The sequence below is a fragment of the Alligator mississippiensis genome, chromosome 5, assembly GCF_030867095.1.
Source record: "Alligator mississippiensis isolate rAllMis1 chromosome 5, rAllMis1, whole genome shotgun sequence".
Lineage (NCBI taxonomy): Eukaryota > Metazoa > Chordata > Crocodylia > Alligatoridae > Alligator > Alligator mississippiensis.
This window is the reverse complement of record NC_081828.1, coordinates 127,405,258-127,429,283: the sequence shown is the minus strand read 5'-3', so window position 1 is coordinate 127,429,283 and position 24,026 is coordinate 127,405,258. Positions and strand designations below refer to the sequence as shown.

Genomic DNA, 24,026 nt, shown 5'->3' with positions numbered 1-24,026 from the left:
CATGTTTCACTTAAACATTTTTGCAGCACTAAGAATGTCTAAACATTATATAAGTGTCTGTTAGTTTACCATTATGCACCCTTGGTTTGTAATTAAGAAAAGTCTTGGCATTTTATTTACTGTGTCCATCAGCTATTCTTTACTGTCTAGGCTTAATAACCTCATTTTTAAAAAAGCATCTCTTCCAGCAACTACAGTTTCTTCACATAAATTATTTTGGGGCACTAACTGGGCAAAACAGATGATTATGTAGATGATTAATCTACATAATCTGATTAGGTGTAGATGATCTTGATCTGATTGCTTGAACCTTTACAAAGAGTCATTTACTTCAGACCAGCAAGAATTAACTGAGAAATTTCACCAATGGGTACAGCCTGCTAGTGTAGATAATGTCAGGCTGACTGCATTTCCCTTGCAAAAAAAAATAAACCTGCTACATTTTCCTGTAGTGACCTATAAATTCACCTATAAATGCAGTAGTGTTATTGCAGATAGTGTATTTTAGACTGGGTATGTCTATGTGAGAGGCTAATGCGCATTAACATATAACTTAATGTGCATTATGGGGGTGCATCTACACATGCGTGCCATTAATGTGCATTAACTTAAATTAATTGCACTAAAATGTGATACCTGTGTTGGCACATTAATGCACATTACGTGCATAAAGCACATTAACACACACGTAGATGCAACCCAGCACTAACTTTGGTACTAAAGTTTGTCCCAAGTGCTGGCAGCCATGTGGTTAGAGGTGGGAGCTCTTTCCATAGCCACAGGGGCACGAGCCAGGACTGGAGATACTTGGGACTAACTTTAGTCCCAAGTCTTTGAATGTGTAGACACCTGCTAAAAATTGCTTAATGCACATTAGCTTGATGCACATTAAATTTAGTCATGTAAGGTGGATTTGACATTCAAAGCTCTAGGAGGCTAAAACAAAAAGATGTGCAATAAACACATTGGGGCTGTTATGTTTTCTAAGTCTTTAGAGAAAGCAAAAAATAACTCATCTGTCTCTGTGTAGGAGAAACCTGTTTAAAAGAGTGCATGGTTAACCACGAAGTGTCACTGGAGGTGAAGAGCTCAGTAGAATTCTAATAAAAGGATTAAATGTTTTTATAGATAGTGGTAACATCCCCAGCTATATGAAGAAAAAACCATAGACGCTTCAGGGCTTTTCCAGGCTGGGCCTGTGCTTGTCCTATGAAGGATCTGGCACTAGCTACTGTTTGACAAAATAATGGACTAGACCATGGATTGGCAACTCACAGCCTTCAGGCTGTACCCAGCCTGCCAAGCAGTTTCATCTGGCCAGCACTTTTGAATACCAGCAGTGGGGCAATTTAACAGCATTTTGGCAGGGGGGCATTCAGTAGCATGTCACATGCCTGTTAATGACTGGAGAGGGCAGCAGGGAGAAGGGGCAGTTGAGTTGGGAGCACTGCCCCCCTATTGTGCCAGTGCTCTGAAAAGGTTGCCAGCCCCTGGACTAGACAAATCAGTGGTGTGATCAGATGAGGTTATTCCTATGTTCAGTGAGTCCATCATTGTAGAAGAAGATATGTACAAGTAAGTAATCCCACATGATGATGTCCATAGTGTATATCATTGATGATTCTGTGGTTCCTCACTGCTGAGAAGATCCATTCAGGTATGTTGCTTGTATGTTGGCTAGGATGAGAAGTGTTAGCAAACGGCTGGTCCTAGCAGCACACACAAAAATCAGCCAGTGTCTGGTTTACTGTACTGTACATTTCTGTGACTCTTCTTCTCCATATAACTCTGCTGGAAAATTCTGTCATTGTACTGCTCAAAGTCTGCTTCTGGGATGGCAGTTGGCTCAGATAGTGCAGATTCAGCCAGTTTGCTCTACTCACAGAACTGAGGCAGGATTAAATTCTCCCTTGGATACAGTTACAGATACATGATGTGCCCCATACCCCCCAAAGTTTAAATCAAAAGGCTTTTGACGTTATTCTGGTACAGGGAGCAATGTCTATATGAGGTTGTGGTTTTTGGCTAACCTGAAGCTCAAGTTTCATGGAGTCCAAGTTGCACTTAAAAATCATTATCGCAGTAAAAACAGCTGGATTTGGATAGGAAAACTGTTTGGCTTGATTCGTAATCTTGACATTTTAAATGGTATTTAGAATGCCCCATAAGCTAAATTCTTCACCCTGACTTTAATGCAATTTTGTGTGACTTTACAGTTGAAGCTAGTATGTGAAGTCAGCTGTTGGAAACTTCCCCATACCCACATTGAATTTGGCTTTTTCATTCTATTGCTCTTCAGTAGGAGTAACCAATGTGTACTGGTGGGAGTAACTGTTGGCTGTTGGTATTAACTTTCTGATTGCAGCATTCTCTGCATTTATGGACTTAATCCTGTAGCTTTGTTTTTTTTTAAACAAGCAAAGCTGCCATTGATTTTAACATGAAATCCAGTGGTGGTCTACTTGTTTATCGTGTCTTCTCCCATACAGCCTCATCTTTTTTTTAAAAAAGAGTACAGCCCAACATTTGATGCTTTACAGTCAGCAGGTAATCCTGGTAATGTTCCTATTCATTGTGTGGACAGATATGCACACGCACATGCATGCATGCAAGTGTACACATGCACACACAGATTTAACATGATCAAAAACTCAGTGTGAGAGTTCTGAATTGTTATAGTAGGTCTATTACAGCAGTTTTTGTCAGTTTGTCGGTGTTCTTTGGGGGTAGGATTTTTTTAGTGACACTTTATTTGGCTAAAGTGTTGCCCTAGATACAGTTGTATTGGCAAGAACATGCTTTTGTTGGTGCAGTTTATTTTGCTAGTGTAGACTAGACCATAGTGATGCTGGCAAAAATATCTTTATATCTTGTTATATACATACCCCACAATTGGTCAAAGCAGATTAGTACTGAGTAGGTTTGTACAGTTTGTGGGAAGGGTGTTTGTGTGCCTGTTGTATTCTGAGCACACACTCCCCTACGTTAACTGAAAACGCCACACTCTGTACACGAGGCAAATGTAGGCTGTGTAAACTCAAAGCAATGCTTATCTGCATTTGTTCAGCTCTGACATGTTAATGTGTAAAAATAAATAAATAAATAAAGATGAAATCTTGCTAATCTGACTCAGACTGTTTATATTTGACTGTTCTGAAAACAGAAGTGATATAGTTATTGAGGGAAGAAATGTTTTCATCCCAATTTCTATTTTTTTTTACTACAAGTCCCTGTTGGTTGCAGTCATTGATGAGTTACAACAATTGTCTTGCATAATTGAAAATTGTGACATAAACCAATTCTCTATATACTGATTTGATCATTAATGTCAGTGTTTTTGGGGGGGGGTTTCATCACAGGGGACCAAAGCAGGAGAACTTTCCTTAAATGTAATGCATACAATAAATTGCTTTTAATTTCTGTGAGTAAGGGAAGAAAAGCCCTTACGTTTTACACAATGCAAATGCATGCATTTTATATGTTAGTTTCCATTTGATCTCATGGTGCATATTATATTATCCTTTTAATCTAATTTAAAGGATGTCTTTAATGAGCTTTTACAATAATGCACATTTATACATAAAGATAAAAAGTTGTGAAGAAGTGTGCACTTCACCAAAGCGCAGTCCTGGATTTCTCTGACATTCCTCCTTTCCTTTATCCCACCAGCAGTGCTTCTCTAGCAACCCCATAGCATCCCTCATTCACATGCTTAGATCTCTGATTAGTGTGCCATTACACACACTAGAGGTTCACTTTTTCCCCCATTTAAATTCTTTTTATCTCACTAAGTCTTAAAAATAATGTGCCTGTATGAAATGCATGATTGTCACATCAGCAGGCCAACCTGTGAAATACATGACTGCCACATCAACAGGTCAGCCTCTTAAAAGTAGGATCCACTTTCAATCTCTTTGTCAAGACAAATGTTATAAAAGACCGTGGCATCTTTATAAGTCATACCAAAATCTGATTCAGCCTGTAGCCTAGGATTTTGAACAACTTTTGTAGCAACAGACTGATATTTACTGATATTCAGACCTTACCAATAGCATATCACTCTGAAACCACCAGAATGCATCAGTATTCTGTAAACACATGTGCTGGAGCACATTTTGTAAAATTTGAAGATTGCATGAATGTAAAATTTGAAGATTGCATGAATGTCTCTGTTTGAGAGATTGAACTATGCAAGTATGACAAGATAGGCCAAGTAATACTGCACTAAGATTCTGGGAGTGAGGGGAAGACTTGAGTTTTAACACTAAAGTGCTATAGCCTGTCTCAGGCCCTCTGGAGAGGCAAATAATAATATATTTGATTGCTTTCCAAGCTTGAAGTTGTTTCTCAAAGGCACAAAGGTAGGGTCTTTAGATAGAATCTTGGTTCAATTTCATGCCTTCATTCCTGTTAATTTAAATGGTATCTTGGTCCAAGTAGAAGAATGCACGTGGCCTTTCAAACATCCTTACCATAATTTATGTAAGAGTTAGTCTTTCCATTGGTGCAGTGAGGCACTAATGGACAGCAAAAGGTGTCATTTCTGGAACTACTAAATATAATCTAAGCAGGGAAATGATTCAGAAGATCCAAGGAAAGGAGCCAGATGTGAAAGACCACTTGCAATATTATATGGTTCTATATATGGAAACTCTAAATCATGGTTGGTTTTATGAGCTTGTAGAATGCGTCCCCATGAGTGGGAATGTGTGTTTCTCCAGGGACGAATAGCAGCAGCACATATTTGTGCCACTGCTACTTGTCCCCAGGCATGCGCTTTGGCACACAGCAGATTGCCTCAGATGGGGTAAGAGAGGCTGGGGCCAGCACCTGGACTGGCCCCAGCAGTCTTACTTGGGGTTCTGCAGGCTTCCCAGGGCTGCAGGGGCAGTGATCTGGGTGATCAGAGCATGGTTCTAGCTGGACGGACTCAAGTTTCAGGCGGTGCATGCTATAGCCATGTGTGCTGCGCCATTTGTTTTTTTGGTGTAGGTTTTTTTGACACTGGGATCTCCCAGTGTCAAAAAAACCTGCCACACTGCTAATTAGCAGCATGACAAACACATGCATGTGTGGTTTGTGGCACCACAGATGGGTTACACACACACACACACACACCCACCCACCCACACCCCCCCCCCGACCAGTTTCTGAATTGGATATTGTCATGGTCTTGGTCTTAAAATGACTCTATGGGTAGGAACAGATGTTACATCTGTGCTTGGCCAAACTGTGCCTGTGTTTGTCCCAGAACAGAAATATTCTGGGATTGGCATGTATGCGTACTACCCTTGCAATCAGGGTTTAGTGAGAGGCTGTATGCACTACCACTTTTCTTCCATTAGTCAATGATGCAATCTCAGGATAACTAGTCAGATACATTTTGTGATGTGCTGTTAGTACTTATCCCCTGGACCGTTTTAGGATTTTGGGACAACAGACATGGATGTCTGAACGATTGCAGTTTATCTTGCAATTAAATGGTTTATCCTGGGACAAATACACCATCTGTTTAGAGCCGGTGGCTATTCTGAAGGCATTAAACAAAAGATTTAAATGGTAACTCCAAAATAAGAAGTCAATAAAATAATCTTTTGCCTCTTGTGGTTCATATTTGCCCCAGTATTTCTTATACAAGTTTTCCACTCTTCTTGTTTTGAAAATTGTTTCTGAACTTTATCCATATAATAGGATCTGGAAATGCAAATACTGGGGAATTAAGTTGGCTCATTGTTAGAGCAATAGTTCATCTGATGGATTCCCATTACCGTACCCTTCTACATGCCTTTGGTTCAATTCCTGGGTGCAGAATTTAGATATGTTTTATAAGCAAAGCAATGCTGCTATGAAACCAAGAACAGTTGCTTTCATGCAAAGAGGAGCCTTAAATGAACTGTGATTTTTTTTAATCTTAATTCCTGCTCCTGGTAGATATATTTTCCTGGAAAATATTTTCCTGGAAATCTCTTGGCTTATTTTGTTTTGACTTTCACTGGAAGCTACCCATAAAGCAATATGGTGTGCTACTCACATTGTAAGCCTGTCAGATTACTTTATTAGCTGTGTCCAGCAGGTTCCAGCTGCATTTAGTTGTGGCAACAGGCATATTTTTTTTGTCCATTTAAGGAGTGCTTGGGAGGAGGACACAGATGGATTCAGTGGAAAAGGAGAAACTGACTTGATTTCCCATAAGGGACTCCATAAGGGCTGGGCATCAAGCTTCTGAATACCAAAATATAGCTCTCTCTTCCTGTAGACCCTACCTTTCTGCCTTACTTGAATACACTGAATATTGTAGGGAAAAATATTCATCAGGCACTCTTGCATGAATATTGCCTAGGAAAATGAGAAGCATTAGTCTTCAATACAATCAATATTTTAGTATAATTAAGTGATTTGATATTTCTTCATATGCAAAAGGCAGCATATTCCAGTGGTCTGGTCTGAGATATAGCAATAATTGTTTTTCTTTGTCCTGGCTAAGGAGCAACACATAGGCCCACTGCCTGAATAGCTGATCAAGGATTGAGTTGTGAGTCAAAGGACATGCTCCACACTTATGAACGTTATGAGAAGGAGGCTCCCCCACGATGGGCCAGCGCCCAGACAGGGGGCTCCTTAACCCCGTGTGGGGGGACAGCACGGGGTTGGGGATACTTGGCTTGGCTGGCAATGGCCAGCAGGCTGGGAGTCGTGCTCAAGCACCCTCTGCTTACTGGCCTCCCCCTGCCTTTCCTGCATGAAAACTGAATATCAGTTCAGTTGGTTATCAGCAGAGATCTGGGTTTTCTGTTTCCCGTGGAAAAATGGAATAAAACCCATGGATTTTCCCTTTTACCTGAGGAAAAACATGGATTTTTCATTTTAGCAGAGAAACATGCAAATTTTGCACTTTTGCAAAGAGCTCTCTGCAGGCTGGCAGCATTGCAGCCTGCGAGGGGCTGGGGGGAGCGGGAGGAGGGTGGTAAAGTAGGGGACACCATGTGTATGTGCGTGTGTACACGTGCACATGGCTGCCAGGCAGCCTGGAGAGCCGCTCCTGCAGCTAAGTCTGCAGGTGTGGAGATTGAGGCCCCCATATGCAGGGTGGGAGGAAGTTGAGCAGGGCTGGGGGTGGGGCTGCTGCCCAGCTGGAGCAGTGTGTGGGGCTTGGGGCCCAGGACTGGAATATGCAGTCACAGGGCCCAGGTGGGGAGCAGGACAGAGCTGCAGGCGGCTTGTCTGGGGGTGGGGGGGCTGGCTCCCCACTGCTGCATGTACTTGTGGGAGGGGCAGAGGGAACATATGCCCCCCAGATCTGTGCACAGGGTGGGAGCAGGTTACTTTCTGTGCGCTTGGGCTCCCTACCCTGCTGCCCTTCCCACAGGGTTTTCATGGCCCAGCCCAGCAGACAGGACCTGGCATGGCAGGGCAGGGAGGGGAAACTCATTGCTACTGCTGGGAGCCACACGCCATCCTGACGAGGCACCCCCTGCATGCCTGGCAGCAGCAGGGGTGGTGGCGCGGAGTTGTGCCCCTCACTGCTGCCGGGCGGGCAGGGGGCACCTTGCCAGGGCGGTGAGGAGCTCCCAGCAGCTGCAATGAGCTTTCCTGCCTACCCCCACTCTGCCCTGCTGTCCCAGGTCTTGCCCACTGGGCCCCGGAGGCCCCAGGGGGAGGGCAGGGAAGCAGGCAGCCCACCCCCACCCCCCACAAACTCTGCTCCAGCCATGCTGCCCATGAAGGAGCGGGAGCTGGGCTCTGTGCTCCGCTCTGCCACAGCAATCCCCTCCCACAGGTGGCAGGTGTGGGGTTAGGCACTGCTTTGGGGGGCAGGAAGCTGTGGACCCAGGTCCCTGGCCCCATAGATGTGGCATTTGGGGGCCCTCTCCAGTAGAGCTGGGGGGCAGGGGGCTGTGGGTGGGGAGTGAGGGGCACCAGCAGTGCTGGGGGCTGTGGCTTGTGAGTACAGGGCCTAGACCTGCATCCTGGTGAGTGAAGGGGGTAGGGGGAGCTCTGATTTTTCCATGATAAAAAAACCCAAAATCAAATACCAAAATTTATAGGCACTTAGAATTTACTTTATTATAGTGATTGAGGCCCAGGTAGGCTTCCAAATTGCCTTAAAATTGTAAATATATCAATAAAATATTGTGTTCAGTTGATAACTATATATATATATATATATATATATATATATATATATATATATATATAAAATGGTGTTTCATTTTAATTGTGGAGTTGGGGGTTTTAATCAAAGAACTTGTGTTTTTATCAAAGAATTTGTGATTTTTTTTTAAACGGAAAAAACCAGGATCCTTGGTTATCAGTTCCACCTACGCAGTTTAGAAGAAGTAGCCTCGATTGAATCGATTCTGCCTCTGGCTTTTTGACTGTCTATACTTAGCCTGAAAGCCTAAACTCAACAGCCACTTCCCCAGCCATAGAGAAAGGGTGTGTTGTCCTTAATGGTCTGCCGCTCTTCTCCATTGTGTCGGCCAAAAGCCAAAGGGACCTGTTGGGTTTTGCATTGTAGCCCATGTGTTAATAAAACTGGGTTCTTGTTATTCCTGTGGGGAAGTGAAGTATCTAGGGACTCTTTACCAAAGCGTGTCAGCTGATGTTGACTGCTGCAGCAATTTGTGTGTCCTTTTAGGTAACAAGGGCTATTGGTGCAATGGGACTGTTTACATTTGTCTGTCAGTCTCTCCCTTTTCTCCTGTGTCTCTCAGCATTAAGATAATTAAACATTTGGGTCAGTTTGTGTGCGTTTATGAAAGGGATTGTATGACATAGAATTGATAGCTCAGGAAGTCCCTTACAATCTTGTGTTTTAGGTCATTTAATCTACTTAAGGGGTGCATAGGGCAGGCACCTGCAGTCAGCTGTTGGATTTATAAATTTGACCCTAGGTAGCAACATAGCTACAGGGTCTTATCTCAAGAGCAAAACATTTTTTGGAAAGAAAAAGTTTGTGGATTGCAGGGGGACCTTTTAATGGTAACATTGTTTGCTTGTAATTGAGTGGTTTTGCATTAGATGACTTATAATTATATTTGTGATGCTTAAATTGAATGTGATTCAGTAAAGAACTATGCTGCAAAATAGGCCAGAAAAACAAAGAGAAACGAAACGGTATTTCTGTCCGTTGTTAACTTTAGCCAGGATCATGTGCTGACTAATGGAAAGCATGAGGTTTCTGGAGAAGCTTAATCACTGAACCAGGATTTATAACACTGCATAGTGAATCAAGATCAATTTATCCAGCTGCTACAAAGCAATAAATGGGCTGGTGTAGAAAGTAGCAATGTCTGGACATTGTCATTGTTGTTCTTTACTGGGCTTGCACTGTAATCTATCCAGAAATAAGTCGCAGTGCTCTGTCTTTCCAGTAAGTTGTACTGTTTCAAGGATTACTGAGGTAAACTGCTTTAGAGAAGAAATCAAGGTAGGTGGATTGATATTGCTGCAGAGTGATTGCACTCTGTATATTCAGGGCCAGTATTGCATGGGGAGCAGAAACCAATTGTTTGGGGAGCTTCCACACCAGTTGCCATGCCAGTGCACATCAGTCTGGACTTCCAGGAACCATACAGCTCCAGTTCTACCTCCCAGTTGCTTCTGCAGAGCCCTTGGATCTCTGCAAGGGTGTTTATATTTTGTCTGCATCTCTATCCACCAAGTTTGTCCTACAAAATTCCTCCACCACCTCTATGCTCTCTCCTGGAATGACCATGTTTTCTCAGTGTCCTCTTCTAAGCACCTTGAATGACTACAGCTTGTTGTGCTCCATTATACCAAGCTCCAGTCTAGTAGTTTTACCTATGCATAGTGGGGCTGGGATGATACGGGCACTAAGGCTCATGGTTGACAGCCCAGGGATCGCAAGTTCCTGGCCATAGCAAAAGCGCCTGATGAGATTCCAACAAATCTGCAAATTTTGCTAAATACCTTGTCACAAGGACATGAGAAGGAAGGAAGGACCTGTGTATAGGTGGTTGTGAAAATGTGGCATAGCCAAGTAATTTTTTGTTCCTCTATCTTTTTGTTAGGGAAAAAGCAGGTTAGATGGGCAGAGTAGTGCATGCAACAGCATGATTTGATTTAAAGCCCAGTGAAATTGTTGGAAAAGCTCTCCCATTGTAACAAGCAAGTGTTGAATTACACCCCATATGCTTTTACAGTGTCTGGTAATTTGGACCACAACATCACTGAAGCATTCTGCCTAATAGAGGTTACAATGTGATTAGGCCCTGTGATTATCCCTCTTGTATAGGGGTGATGGGTCCTAACTAGAAGCATGTTCTGTTTGGAGGTTGGAAGCTGAAACAGCTAAGAGCCTTTGAAGATCTCGAATCAACATGTAAGGGAAACAACGATAGATTTAGTTTAGTACTATCAGTGTGTAGGCAAAAGACTGTTAGGGAAGGATTGTAATATTAAGCTAAGTCATAGAGCTCTGATTATTCATTTAAGCATCATAATTAATTCTTTGGAAACTCTGTGGCTTCCCTGGGGAGAGAAAATGATATATCACCCTAGGTCAGAAAACCTGAGTCATGTTTCACCATGGTAGCACTTCATGTACACACTTTTATTTTTATTGCAGTAGCAGAGTTCTTCAGCCTGATCATTGCATATTCTAGCAGACTTCCAACATGCTTGTGGAAGGATGGATAGTAATTCTAATAAGGCCCAGTATCAAATAAATAATTGATGTAGTTAGTAATTGAATGTAATTTAAAATGTAATCAGAATTGTACCATTGTCTTATTATAGCTTAATATGATGTTATATATTGAAAAATCTACCTTCAAGTTAGTGATGTGAGCCAGCTGCTCCAGGAACAAAAAGTTGCTTCAAAAAGTATATTTTCCCCTGGACTTCAGTCTTGTGCCTTTGCATTCACATACAATGAACTATAATCAAAGAAAAAAAAAAGATTTGTTAATGGCAGATACCAACAAATTAGATATCAAGTCAGGTTTCAGGCAACTACTTAAAAATTCTGCTTAAACAGATTTTTTTTCTCCTGCCATCAGTTAACAAAGTACTTATGTTCCTTTCTCTCGTATCTTGAGCGAGGCTCCAGTTCTGCAAACATCTGTGCATGTGAATACAGTAGTTTAACATGAGTGAAGTTATGCAAGTGCTTAATTGTTCACAGGCTTGTAGCTATAGGCTAAGATTGTAAAATTAGGTCCCCAAATTAGTAATCTATTTGGCATTGTTATGAACTTTGGAGAGATGTGAAAACTAGAAAGGCACTAAAGCACAGACACTATTGTGTTTGGGATTCAGATTATAACAGTGCTTACCGAATAGCGTGGAAATGCAGTAAAAGCTCCTGATTTCATCCTTGTGTTTTGCCAGCTACTGTTCAGCGAAGCTTGACTTGTGCATATAAGTACATAAATAATACACGAGGTGTCAGAACAGGGTGTTCCAAACCATCCAGCATGATTCCTGAGTTTTGTAAGAACAAGAAAATTTCTTGCTGAGTCTCAGGGGATCTGGCCTTAAACCAGGCTCCTCCTTGAGTCATGTGTAGGGGAGTTTTTAAAAAAAATGTTTTTAAATATGACATGGCACTGGCTGCACTGACCAGCCATCTCTGTACAAAAAATATGTTTAAAGGGAATTGTAATAAACAGACTCATTAATTTTTAAGAGAGGTGTCAAACTCACCTCCTTCTCCAGGCCGGATACAGCTCAGGGCATGGGGTAGTTCCAGTGGTGGCAGCTCCAGTTTCCCACCTGGGGGACAGAGCAGAGGTGGCTCCAACTCCTGTCATGTGTTGTGTGTCCTATGCAAGATCTGGAGCTGCTGCTGACACCTCTTTCATGCCAGGGTAGTGGTTCTAGCTCGAGCACAGAGCACAGGGCAGTGACAGCTCTGGTTATGGCACACAGAGGCAGTGAAAGCAACTGGACTGGAAGTAAAGAGCTGGGGCTGCCGCAGTGGTGACAGGTGAACTGGCTGAAGGGTGACTGGAGCTGTCAGCTCTTGCTTGCTTTCCTGACACCAATCACCATGTCCATCAGGGCCCAAGGGCACTGAATTTTGTGGCAGGCCACACCCTCCACTTCCCCCTCCCCCCCATGCCCACCCCAACTCCTGGTGACTTGCCACAGTAGCCCTGCAAGCCCGATAGTGCGACTATGTGGGGTGAATCTGGCCCCCAGGCCATATGTTTGATACCCCTGGTTTATAATAACGTCTCAGATGAAGTTATTCCAGATTGTGGAATAAGCTCCCTCCAGAGGTGGTGCAATCACCAACCCTGGAAATCTTCAAGAGGAGACTGGACAGTCATTTCACTGGGGTCACTTAATCCCCAGTTATCTTTCTGCTTGGTGCAGGGGGCTGCATCTGATGATCTTCAGAGGTCCCTTTTGGCCTTACAGCCTATGAATCTATGAATTCTCACATTCTGTTTCTCACTTGAAAGGAGCAGAATGGGACCAAGTCCTTCTCTGGAGTGAATCAGCATAACCCCATTTGAAGTGTAGACTAATATAAATTTAGGTTGAGACTGTCTGAAACCTTACTTTAATCCCCTGGATTTTGTGCATATGGGGCTAGAGTGAAAAAAAAAATGTCAATAAACATATGGCAGGAATTGGGGTCAGGATTAGTACTAAATAGGGTTCAAAGATCTGAGGCAGAGGATTTATCATTGAAAGGAGAAAATGGACAGTGGGCAAATTACAGTCAAATTCATAGTGACAATATAGCTATTCAGGGAACTTCTGGAGGGACAGGACATATTTAAATCAGTTGGTCCTGACGATCTCCACCCCAGAGTGCTGAGGGAATTAGCAGAGGTCATTGCGGGACACCTGGCATGGCTTTACAAGCACTCGTGGTGCTCTGGTGTGTTGCCAGAGGACTGAAAAGGGGCCAATGTCGTTCCCATTTTCAAAAAAGGGAGGGAGGACGACCCAGGAAACTATAGGCCAGTTAGTCTTACCTCGATCCTGGGTAAGCTTTTTGAGAGAATTATCCTGGCACATGTCCACAAGGGACCAGCAGGTGAGAGTATGCTTAGGGGCAACCAACACGGGTTCATTAGAGGCAGGTCCTGTCAGACCAACCTGATGGCCTTCTATGACCAGATTACAAAATACGTAGACGCAGGTATAACAGTGGACGTAGTCTTTCTGGACTTTAGGAAGGCCTTCAACACTGACTCTCACCCTAATCTCATTAAAAAACTAAGGGACTGTGGCGTCAACACCTACATAGTCAAATGAGTCGCTGACTGGCTGAAGGGCCGCACCCAGAGAGTGGTGGTGGACGGGTGTTATTTGACCCGGAGGGATGGGGCAGTGGGGTTCCGCAGGGCTCGGTCCTCGGACCCGCACTGTTCAACATCTTCATCAGTGACTTGGACGAGGGGGTAAAAAGCACCCTGTTCAAATTCGCAGATGACACTAAGTTGTGGGGGGATGTGGGCACGCTAGAAGGGAGGAATAGGCTGCAGTCAGACCTAGACAGGTTACAGGGGTGGGCAGATGAGAACAGGATGGGTTTCAATACTGACAAGTGCAAGGTACTGCACCTGGGGAGGAAGAACCAGCAGCAGACCTACAGGCTGGGGAACTCCCTTCTCATCAGTGCAGAGGCAGAAAAGGATCTTGGAGTCATTATTGATGCCAAAATGAACATGGGCCGACAGTGCGGGGATGCAGTCAGGAAGGCCAACTGCACCTTGTCATGCATCCACAGATGCATCTCAGGCAGGTCCAAGGAGGTGATCCTCCCCCTCTATGCGGCACTGGTCAGGCTGCAGTTGGAGTACTGAATCCAGTTCTATCCCTCCTGAAGTGCGGTGTCCTAACTAGAAGCATGTTATGTTTGGAGGTTGGAAGCTGAAACAGCTTAAAGGCGCTGCACTTCAGGAGGGATGTGGACAACATGGAGAGGGTCCAGAGGAGGGCCACTCGCATGATCAGGGGTCAGCAGCGCAGGCCCTACGAGGAGAGGCTAAGGGACGTGAACCTGTTCAGCCTCCACAAGAGAAGGCTGAGGGGGGATCTAGTGGCCTGTTACAAACTAGTCAGAGGGGACCAGCAGGCATTGGGGGAATCCCTGTTCCCGAGCACTCCCAGGAGTGACTAGAAATAACGGCCACAAGCTGGCAGAGGGTAGATTCAGACTAGACATCAGGAGAGGCGCTACTTCACTGTCAAGGCGGCTAGGGTCTGGAACAAACTTCCAAGAGAAGTGGTGCTGGCTCCTACCCTGGGGGTTTTTAAGAGGAGGCTAGATGATCACCTTGCTGGGGTCATTTGACCCCAGTTCTCTTTCCTGCAATGGCAGGGGGTCCGGCTTGATGATCTGCTCAGGTCCCTTCCAACCCTACCAACTATGAAACTATGATATAGGACCAGTTCCTCCATGCTGGTCTTGATTAGTGATGATTTCACATCTTTATTTGCCTGTTAATTTAAACTATGCAAATACGATGATCAATGCAACTGCTCTTCCATGGTGAATTTGAATATTCTTTAATAAGTTAGGAACCAGAAAATCTATTTAGGGCAGCTATAACAGAGCAAACAACAGTCCCTGCCCCATGATTTATTTAAAGACTCCTGCTTGCTTTATGTAACATGTTTTAAAACTTTTCCGAGGGAGAGAGTAAGAGCAAGATTTCAGTGATGATGGAACTGGTGTTTCTGAAACACTCCCCATTAAATGATTCATTTTTCATGTTTCTCTCTTACAGCATCAAGCTCTTGGCTGTGCAGGAGCTGACTGATAGAGATGCACTGGAAAAGGTATTTTTAAAAATCTTTTATGAAATGACAGTAATATGTATTCAAGCTCCCTAATTTTTTAATATCAACAGCTCTTCCTAACATTTTATGAAATCATATAGCATCAAATGTAAACAAGTAGCCCTTCTTTTCAGCTCCATAATACATTCTGTCAGAGAAACAGCATTTGTTGCAACCTGACTATATTCTCTTGGGATGTCCCTACTTTAAAGCACGGATTGAAAACAAGTATCTGTCTGATTCAGTATTTCCAAAGCTATTCTTGTTAGTGGCTAGGGGAAGTATATGGTTTATGAAATGACAATGAGGAATATCCTAAGACAGAGTTTCCCAACTTTTTCCAGCCCAAGGTACACTTACATTAATAAAAAATTTCTGCGACACACCTGTTAAGGCATTCCACATCCTCATACCTATTGTAGCACATTGCCATGGCAAAATTCTGTTAATTTCTGATGGCACACTTTTGTGCCATGGCACACTGGTTGGGAAACACTGTCCTAAGAGGACATGAAGGCTCTATTTCTGTCCATTGTCCCTTAGGAGAGGGCACAGAAGACAACCTGAGCCATGTGGGGCAAAGATAGTTTCATGCACTGATAGCAGTAGTAGAGGGGCCACTGATGCACCCCCAGAATACAGGGCATCCCTTTAGGTATGTGTGGGGGGGGTAGGCTGCACCGGCTGTCTCAGCCAATCAGCAGCAAGTGGGGAGGGCCGCGGCGGCCTGGCCCTTCAGAGTTCTTATTGCGCTATGTGACTTTAAGTATTGCTACGGGGGGAGGGAGGGGGTGCAAATGCAAGCAATGGCCCCGAGGCACCAGAGACCCATGGTACATCACTGATAACCTGTCTACACTAGTGGTCCTACAATAAAGCTGTACTAATTGCACCAGAGAGAAGCTTTTGCCATAAATTGCCTAGTTGTACAAGGCCATGCATCTACAAATAGCCCATTTGGAATCTTAGTAAGTAGATTTTGGGGGTCATACACCCAGAAGTCAGGGTTTTCCTGTACATCACAATGGTTGTACATTTTTACTATCTCCTTCAGTAGGCCTTCCAAACACAAAAGAACCTTAAAGAAACTTTTTTTCCCACAGAGGGATCAATCATCCATCCTGTTTGTGGCCACCTTGATTTACAGCTAGCCAATCAATCCCTTCATTTCATCTACTCAGTATTCTAGAAATAATGGGAGACTTAGCACACGCTTTTGCCAAGAAATAGTTTTATCACCCAGGATGAAATTCACTCCAGCATAGAGGGTCTGCACAAGTGATATCTATGCTTGGGTTTCATTTGGGATTGATTTCACTAAAGGTGTTTATCCACGAGGTGTTTAAATTAATGAGATGCTTTTTTTTGTTCTAAGTGAGCATTAGACTACTATTCAGCAGGACTCTTGAGCAGGACTTCAGCTAAGGGCATCATCAGAAAATATTAAGTTGATCTCTCTTATTTCTTTTTAAGTGAGAAAATCTGTCCAGACATTTAGTCTGGCTAAACAAAATAATATTATCAAGCAAGTTTATTGTACAGTGGTTTATGGTGGTAGATCATGCCTCTTGCATGTAATTTTGCCAACTGGTAAACCAAAGTTTCCCATCTCTTTAGCAGATATCAGTGTACCTTTTGGCAAAATGCCTTCCAAAACAAGACCCACCAAGAAAGAATGACCTCAGTGCAGTGTGCCTTGCCAGCCAAGCTATTGTTTGTAACTTTGCAGGAAGCTCTCCATAAAGGCTTAACATCAGAAAAACAATCTTTCTAAATTAAGCTCTATGAATATTTTATCTCTGCTTTCATACCATGCCAGACTTACAGAATTTAAAAGGCCAATTTATCCCCCTGAAAAGTAACAATGTGTGTTATATAAGTACAAAGAAATTTGCCTTCCCCCCCCCCCTTTAAGTATTTAAAAAAAAACAGTAATCTTTTATAGCATTCTGTGCACTGTCTGTTTGCAGAATCTGTTCATCTTTGGAATAGGTACCTTGCCTAGTCTTTGTAAGTAACAATTTATGCCTATTGTGCTGGAGAAATAAAATGATTCTTAATAATAATGTCTTCTAATAATCAGAGAACTAGAGAGTTCTTGGCTTTTTTCTCTTTTTTTAAAAGCTATCTACATTTTTCATAATGCACAAGTACTTTTTTTTGGACCCTGTCACATTTTCTTACAAAATATTTATTAAGATTTCCTTGAACGTTGGTATGCTATTTTTTCCATTTTTAATAGATACTCCTGTACTGATTTGTTTTATTATCATAAAGCCCTTAGGTAAACATATGTGGGGGAAACTGTCTACTACCTTCATCCTCCCTCCCTCTGTTCCTTGGATCATGCAACAGCTTATATCTGTGCTTAATTTTCAAGACTGAGATTGATAGCAAAACCCCATTGAGGGATAGAGAATTAAACAGGGTCAAGGCCTAGATGTGGGAAAATCATCAATGAGGCGACAAGTTTTTTTGTGATTTATTTATTTTTTTAAGTGCTATGGAGTTGTAGGAGATATTATTGAACGTAAGGAACTGACAACATTGGCTATGCTCAGAGCAGTCAGTCATGGCTGTTAAAAATGTTGGGGCGAAGGAGTACATGGTATTGTCAATGATGGTGTTAAAACTGGAACAACTTGTGATAGGTTTTGCAACCCCTCTTTAAAGGACACTGTCAAAATAACAAGGGATCTATTTGTATTATTTACCCCCAATACTGATTATTATGAACAATAAAGTTTGTCTTCTATTTAGTCTCCTCTGTGACTAGTTATGTGTTTCCCTTTTGTGTTTTTCCTAGTTAGAACAATGAAAAGAGATTGATCACTTTTATTTTCAGGTCTTCATGTACCTGGGGTTTATATATGTGGAAATTTATAGTGCATGTAAAACAACACTGCAAAAGGTCTACGGGTTTCTGCTGTCAGGTTTTGTAAAAAGTTTAAATATATAAAAACTAATTTTTTATCCTAAGTTGAACTGAGAGATTCCCTTTAAATCCAGCTTGCTCCACAGCATCTTCTCTCGTTGCAGGGATTGTTTGGGGACTCTGCCAGAAGGGAATGTTGCATGGGTTTCGTGAGAACAAATTGCATTGGATGTGATCTCACAATGAGAAAAAATTACTTTATTTATCTTCCATAGGACTATTTGCACATGTAGGTGTCACTGAATGCAAGTGAGAGTTGTCAAATTGGACCTGAGGAGGACTACAATCCTTTGCCCATTCCCATTGAAAGCAATACAATATTCTTGATGTCAGTAGATTAGGATTGATTCATATGAGCAGCATGGGCCTTTAAGAGGTTTTTTTTTTCTGTCTGGGTTTGAATTGAACTGGAAATTCATAACAAGCTCATTTGTTTTAATTTTGGCCCTTATCCATTCAACACTTTAAGCACATGCTCCACTTTGAGCAGGTGAGTGCTTAATTGATATCAGTGATGTTAAGCATGTGTTTAAAAGCTTTGCTAGATCATCAGGTAGTTTGGGCTCCAAAAAGTATTTTATCTCAATCCTGAACTTCCAGATTAATATTTTTATTTCTCCTTTGCTCAGTGTACTTCATCTGTCCCATGACTGGGCTGCTTCCGTGAATGTTCAAGTTGTAGAATTCTTGTTCCACTGTTTAAGTACTGCTCTCAATCATGTTGGCTTTGACATATATGGATTATGTGATGCCAATGTGTGGTTTCAAGGTTTTGCCAGTTTGTGTTTATGAAGCTTGCGTTTCTCATGAGTGTTGAGATTACTTAGAGAGGAATTTTGGAATAAAGTAACTCTGGAGGAGATTGGGTAGCTGACAGTGCGGGTGAGACAGTCAGAGGTTTACAACACCTCTGTAAAATGCAACGTGGATATCACTGTCCTGAAGGATGTTTTGTAAGCACTCTCTATGTAACTTACATTTTAATAGTATGAAAATCATTTTGTACAGTCCCTAATTGAAAATGAGAAAGTTCAGTGTTTTTTGCCAAATTCTTTTTATATATGTTTAGTGGAAAAAAAATTGCTCCCCAAGGGAAATGCTCTCCTTTTGGTTTAAAAAGAACTCTGTTTAGGTAATTGACAAATTGAACTGCATAGCCAACAAGTGACATTCCATCTCAGTTCCTGTTTTCATAACCAAGCTGCTGTATACATTGTCATACACAATAGGAATGGCAAAATAGTTGTATTCATTGAAGCCAAGAGGACATGCAGGAAAAATATCCCCTGGGAATTCCTCTGCCTCTGTTTTACAAAACAGACTTAACACATTCTCTTTAATGAAAGGAATATATTACCTATCCAAGAGCAAGCATGCTGATGGTAAAATCTCTGGTTAAAAAAAAATCTTCATTTGGTGCAAATTAGCTCAGTTTAATTGATTTCAGTGGAGCTAGCTCAGTTTATACTGGCTGAGTCTCTGGGCTTCAGTAGGTTATAAATTGACAGTATGCTTCACTGTTACAAATGCTGCAGACCTCCATTTGCCCAGCATGGCATGTTTTGCCAGTCACTGTAAATGCCATCCAATTTATGTTGTTGATGAGAATATGCATTTTCTCTAGTAGATATTTTAATGCATCATATGGTAGTGCCAAGGGTGAGCAAAAGCCCATGCATAGTTTGGTCTAATATGAGTAGGGGGGTGTACACAACTCGAGGAGGTGGCCAGCTAATTTTGTGGGCTGATTGCAGTGAGGACTTTTCCTGCCTCTGATTGGCTGAGGAGACCTGGCAGCCTCATACCTTCCCACTGATTGGTTGTGAGGGCTGTGCATCATGGGACCTTGCCTCTTGCCACCTGTTGGCAGAGAGGGACGGGGCCACATGATAGGGGCGATAGCCAGTCAGTGGTGAGGGGCAGCAGCTATCTTGGCTTCCCCATCATGCTGGCTGCCCCCCTTGCCTCCTGGATGAGCTGTGTGGCTGGGCCTCAGTTCCATGAGGACTGCTGGCTCCCTCTGGGGAGCCAGCATTTTATTTTAAGTAAGGGTTTTTGGGGGGGCTTTCTTGCAGATGTCACAGGCATTGCCTGATTTTGTGATTTCCACACAATCCATGAATTTGTGATTTCAGTAGGTCCCTAAATAGGATAATTTTAGGCATATGCACATTATAGATGAGATACAAAGCCAGCTGAAGTAAATGGAAAAAAACTCAATTTCAGTGGACTTCACATCAGGTCCTAAATGAGATTAAATTGCCTCACAGTTGTTTTCATCTCTATTATGTATATATATTTTACTATCATTAAAGAATTTCTTTGGAATGTAGCAATATGAATCTGGAGTTTTTATTTAAAAAAAAAACTAGTTAGGTTAAGGAACTAGAAATATTCTTGATAGTTTGCCAAATATGTTCCCAGATAGTATCTGAGCTGTTTAATATTAGGTTTTTGATGACATTACCTTTTGAGGTTTAGGGCCTGAGGTTACTGAAGAAAGTTAAGTCAGTTTATAACCATTTTTGATAAAAAGACTTGTTGCCTGTTTTTAAAAGTGTGCTTATTTTAGAGAAGTTACTGTCGGCCACTGCTTTCCTATTTGTCTGCTATATTAATAAACATGCCTATCTGGTGGTGTGCTGGATTACATAATATGCATAGAGCTAGAAGAGTCAGTGAAATACAGTGGGAATTATCTTGAGAAATCTCTGGTATTTAGTGGATGAAATGTGTCAGTTACATGCATATTGATCTTAATGTATATTTGCTTGGGGGAGATGCCTTTAAAACAGCGATTCTCAACCAGGGTACTTTGAGATCCTTTCAAGGATGATGTGAGGTGCAGTACTACGTTAGCACTCTAAAGTGTGCAAACATGATTCAAGTGATAAACCCAGAGATTTCAAATAGGAACCCATAGTATTAATAATATTCTGCCTTTTTTTAATTCTTTGCAACAGGAAAGCTGCTTGATTATTTTTCTGTAGTCAAAAAAGAATAAAAACTAAGATCTGGCATTTTCTGTGGAGTGCCCTGAGTCTATCTAGGGGTGCCTCAAGTGAAAAAAAGGTTGGTCATACCTACACATCCAGTTTATGCGCCCCCATATGCATCTGAATGTATACCCATTGGGAGCAAATTTGCTCCTGGTGGGAGCTGTTCAGTCTAGGGTTGCTTCTGCCCTGCTCTGCCTCCATGCAGCAACCAGAGGGAGCTCCAGGCTCCCCTGGCTACCAGCTCTGGGCTGGTAGGGGGCACAGGGACTGGTCCTGATCTCTGCAAGGTTGGGGAGAGCTGTCCTGGCTGCCAGGTAGCTGCCTCCCAGCCATGGGTTCTCATTACCATAGTATCTAGCCAGTTCACAATTACTAGTATTGAAGATACACTGGAATTATCATCACTTTATAGATGAGAAATGGAGGCAAAGAGTGCTTACATGACTTGGATGAGGGCCGTGCACAAAGTCTATAGCAGTCAGCAAGTTGATGCAAAGCCCTTGAGACCCTGTCAGTGGTTTGACCACAAGGTTATCTTTTCTATTTGTATGTTTAATTGATTTTAGCAGAAGTTGCACCTACTTAACACTAGGATTGAATTTAGTTGATTCCTCTTTGTGTCACCTTCTGTAAACTGAAAGCCATTCATATATGTAGCATTGGGTCCTGAAATATTTTCTCACTCCAGAGTCTCTCTCAACATGAGCAAGAAGTTTGATGAAAATAAGACTGGGGCCTTAATTTCTCATCTAAAGATAACTCCATAGCTCATAAACAATACTGTTTACACTAACAGAGAAGAAAGGCTGAGCTGCAAGTTAGTTGAGAGGGTAAAAATGCTTAAAACTCACCTTTCTTATTAGTTCCTCTTAACATTCAAGCATTATGCTCTCTGTAGTGCTTCAGCATGGCACCATGCTCTAGCAGTTAGAGAATAAGAGTTTAACTTATCATGCGACTTTTGACAAATTAGGCAAACGCATTACGTCTTAGTGATCCAATCTGCAAAAAGATGAAAATACTATTTAATGATGCTGTTCCACCAGGGTATTGAGATTGTATCACTTTGTATTACCAAATGATGCCTTTATACTGCCAAAATGTTTTGAGGTCATTGGATGGAAGGCCCTATATAATTGCTAGGAATTATTTCTTTACATTAATACATTTATGCCCATTGCCATTTGTGCCACATTTAGAAAGTTTTGAATAGTTGCTAGTAAAGATTGTGTACCCTTTTATAATAAGGTTTGGAGGATTTCCTCCCAAAGAAGTCAAGGAGAAATATCCTACTCGTCATGGAGAAAAAGTAACCTGTAAGAATTAAATTAAAATTTCAGAAAATCCTATACATGCATACTTAAAAATTGTAGTAACAATTGCAAATGAGACTAAGTATGTAATAGTTTCAGATGAAGCAGCCCCCAAAGGCCTAGCACATGTACTAGATTTATATTTGAATCGTTTGCTTTAAAACATTACTTTGAGTGGGAAGCTTGTGAAAGATGAAGCTATTATATGAGAGTCAAGAAATCAAATTATTTCTTTCTTAAGTCTCTGTCATTTCACATCTTTTTCATTGTCAGCCTCAGGTTTAGTATACCATTCCTGAGAGTACATATAGAAAGTTACTCTATGACGTATCATAAATCTGAACATTAGATTTTATGACAGTACACTAGCAACTTGTCCTATTTATTTATGGGGGGGTTTTGGCCTGGGGACAAGAGCCCAAACTGTTAGGATTTTTGCCATATTGCCAAAATGGCCTGAAACATCTAAGGAATTTTTTCTTAATTAAATCTTTCTTATACTGCAACAATCCCAAATAGGAGCGGTTAAGTCTTTTTCTTACAATACAATGCTGACTTTACTGAAATAGTTAGTCATTTGATGACCCAATCTGTTTATCAGAATCCATTTATTTAAGTGCATCTATGAGGTACCAATACGGTGGCATCAATTTTTGTGATCAGAAGGTACATCTACATGAGACACTTTACTGTGCATTAAACTAATCTAATCTGCAGTAAAATGTCACTTGTGTGGGCCGGGAGCGGTCCGAGGCTTCGGAGGCACGCAGCAGGCGGTGGCCAGCAGCCCTGGCACGTGGGTCGGGGAATTCGGCACGGCGGACTAGAATTAGGCACGGACGCGTAAAGGTTGATTAAAGATTATTTTACTTACACCGTAGATGGTCGCGGTGCAGGCAGGAAAACTTGCTTGCGTTGCAGTTACAGATAGAAAAGAAGAGCGGACAAGAGTTCTAACCGCGAACTCTGGTCCAAGGCCGGCTGAGAGCTCTAGAACCGCGAGCCCGTCAAATCAACCGGACGAAATAACCCGAGAAGAGCTCTGGATACCACGATGAGAGTCTGAAAGGTGACTCTCCACGAGCGCGCAGGGAAGGGTACGTCGAGGGATCAGGCGGCGATGGGGAGGGGCTAGAGGTTGATCAGGCCCCTATATCCTTTTTAAGGCAAACGCTGGGTTTGTTAAGCTCCACAGCGCGCTTAGAGTTCTTCACGAGGTGTGAAGTCCTCCTTCTCCTCCAACTTGGGCGGAAACCGCTCAAGCCTCTTATACGGCTAGCAAGCCAATCGCTAGCCGCCATGTGGGAATAATTTAGAAACAGCCTGGAGCTCCGTCTAGCTGCTGCAGGACTAGGCTGCTACTGTCAGGCTCAGTTTTCTCCTGAGAGAGACATGTGTAGACATGCACTGGGGAGTGCTTTAATGAGCCTGAATTTTCTGCGTAGAAAATTTAGGTGCATTAATTGCATTTGTAGATGCACCCAAACGGAGGTTTCATGATACTACTAGGCAAAGTTGGCCTTCCACTTGAATTACTATGTGTTGACCTATAATAAAGTCAGTTTTCTGATTTGTAAAACTTTAATTTGAAAATGTTTGCATTTATGTGTGTACTGTTTGCATGTTAGTATTATTGTATTTAAAAACAAACAACCTTAAGCCTATTCCTAAGCCCTTCCATTATCATTTTAGAATCTCTCATATAGTCCCTGCAAATCCATGCATCATGCTGAAGCTTTGACAAGGTTTTGTACAATTTCCTGTGACCTTAGTTTCACACATAAGCACTTATATAAGCAGAATTCAGCAGCAGTAAATCATTGCTTAAGAGAAATGTAAATCCAAGCTGCTGGAGTACTGAAGGCATTTCTGAATGATGCTTTATAGGTCTCACCAGTTTTGGTTTGTTTCTTCATGAGAAAAAGTTTTCTTTGAATAAATCAGAAAATGTTTGGTTTGTTTTCCAGAAGCAATTGTTAAAAGCTCATCCTGCTGAAATCATTTTTTTAG

At 42.1% G+C, this 24,026-nt stretch overlaps 1 protein-coding gene across 1 annotated transcript in view; it reads left to right on the top strand.

The window, feature by feature from the left end:
* Window positions 1–24,026, top strand: part of EEPD1 (endonuclease/exonuclease/phosphatase family domain containing 1) — an 83,665-nt gene that overhangs the window by 27,122 nt on the left and 32,517 nt on the right. Inside the window, exon 2 of the mRNA XM_006275475.4 lies at window positions 14,718–14,769. Within this exon, the coding sequence (XP_006275537.1) occupies window positions 14,718–14,769 (52 nt within the window). The remainder of the gene's footprint in view (window positions 1–14,717; window positions 14,770–24,026) is intronic.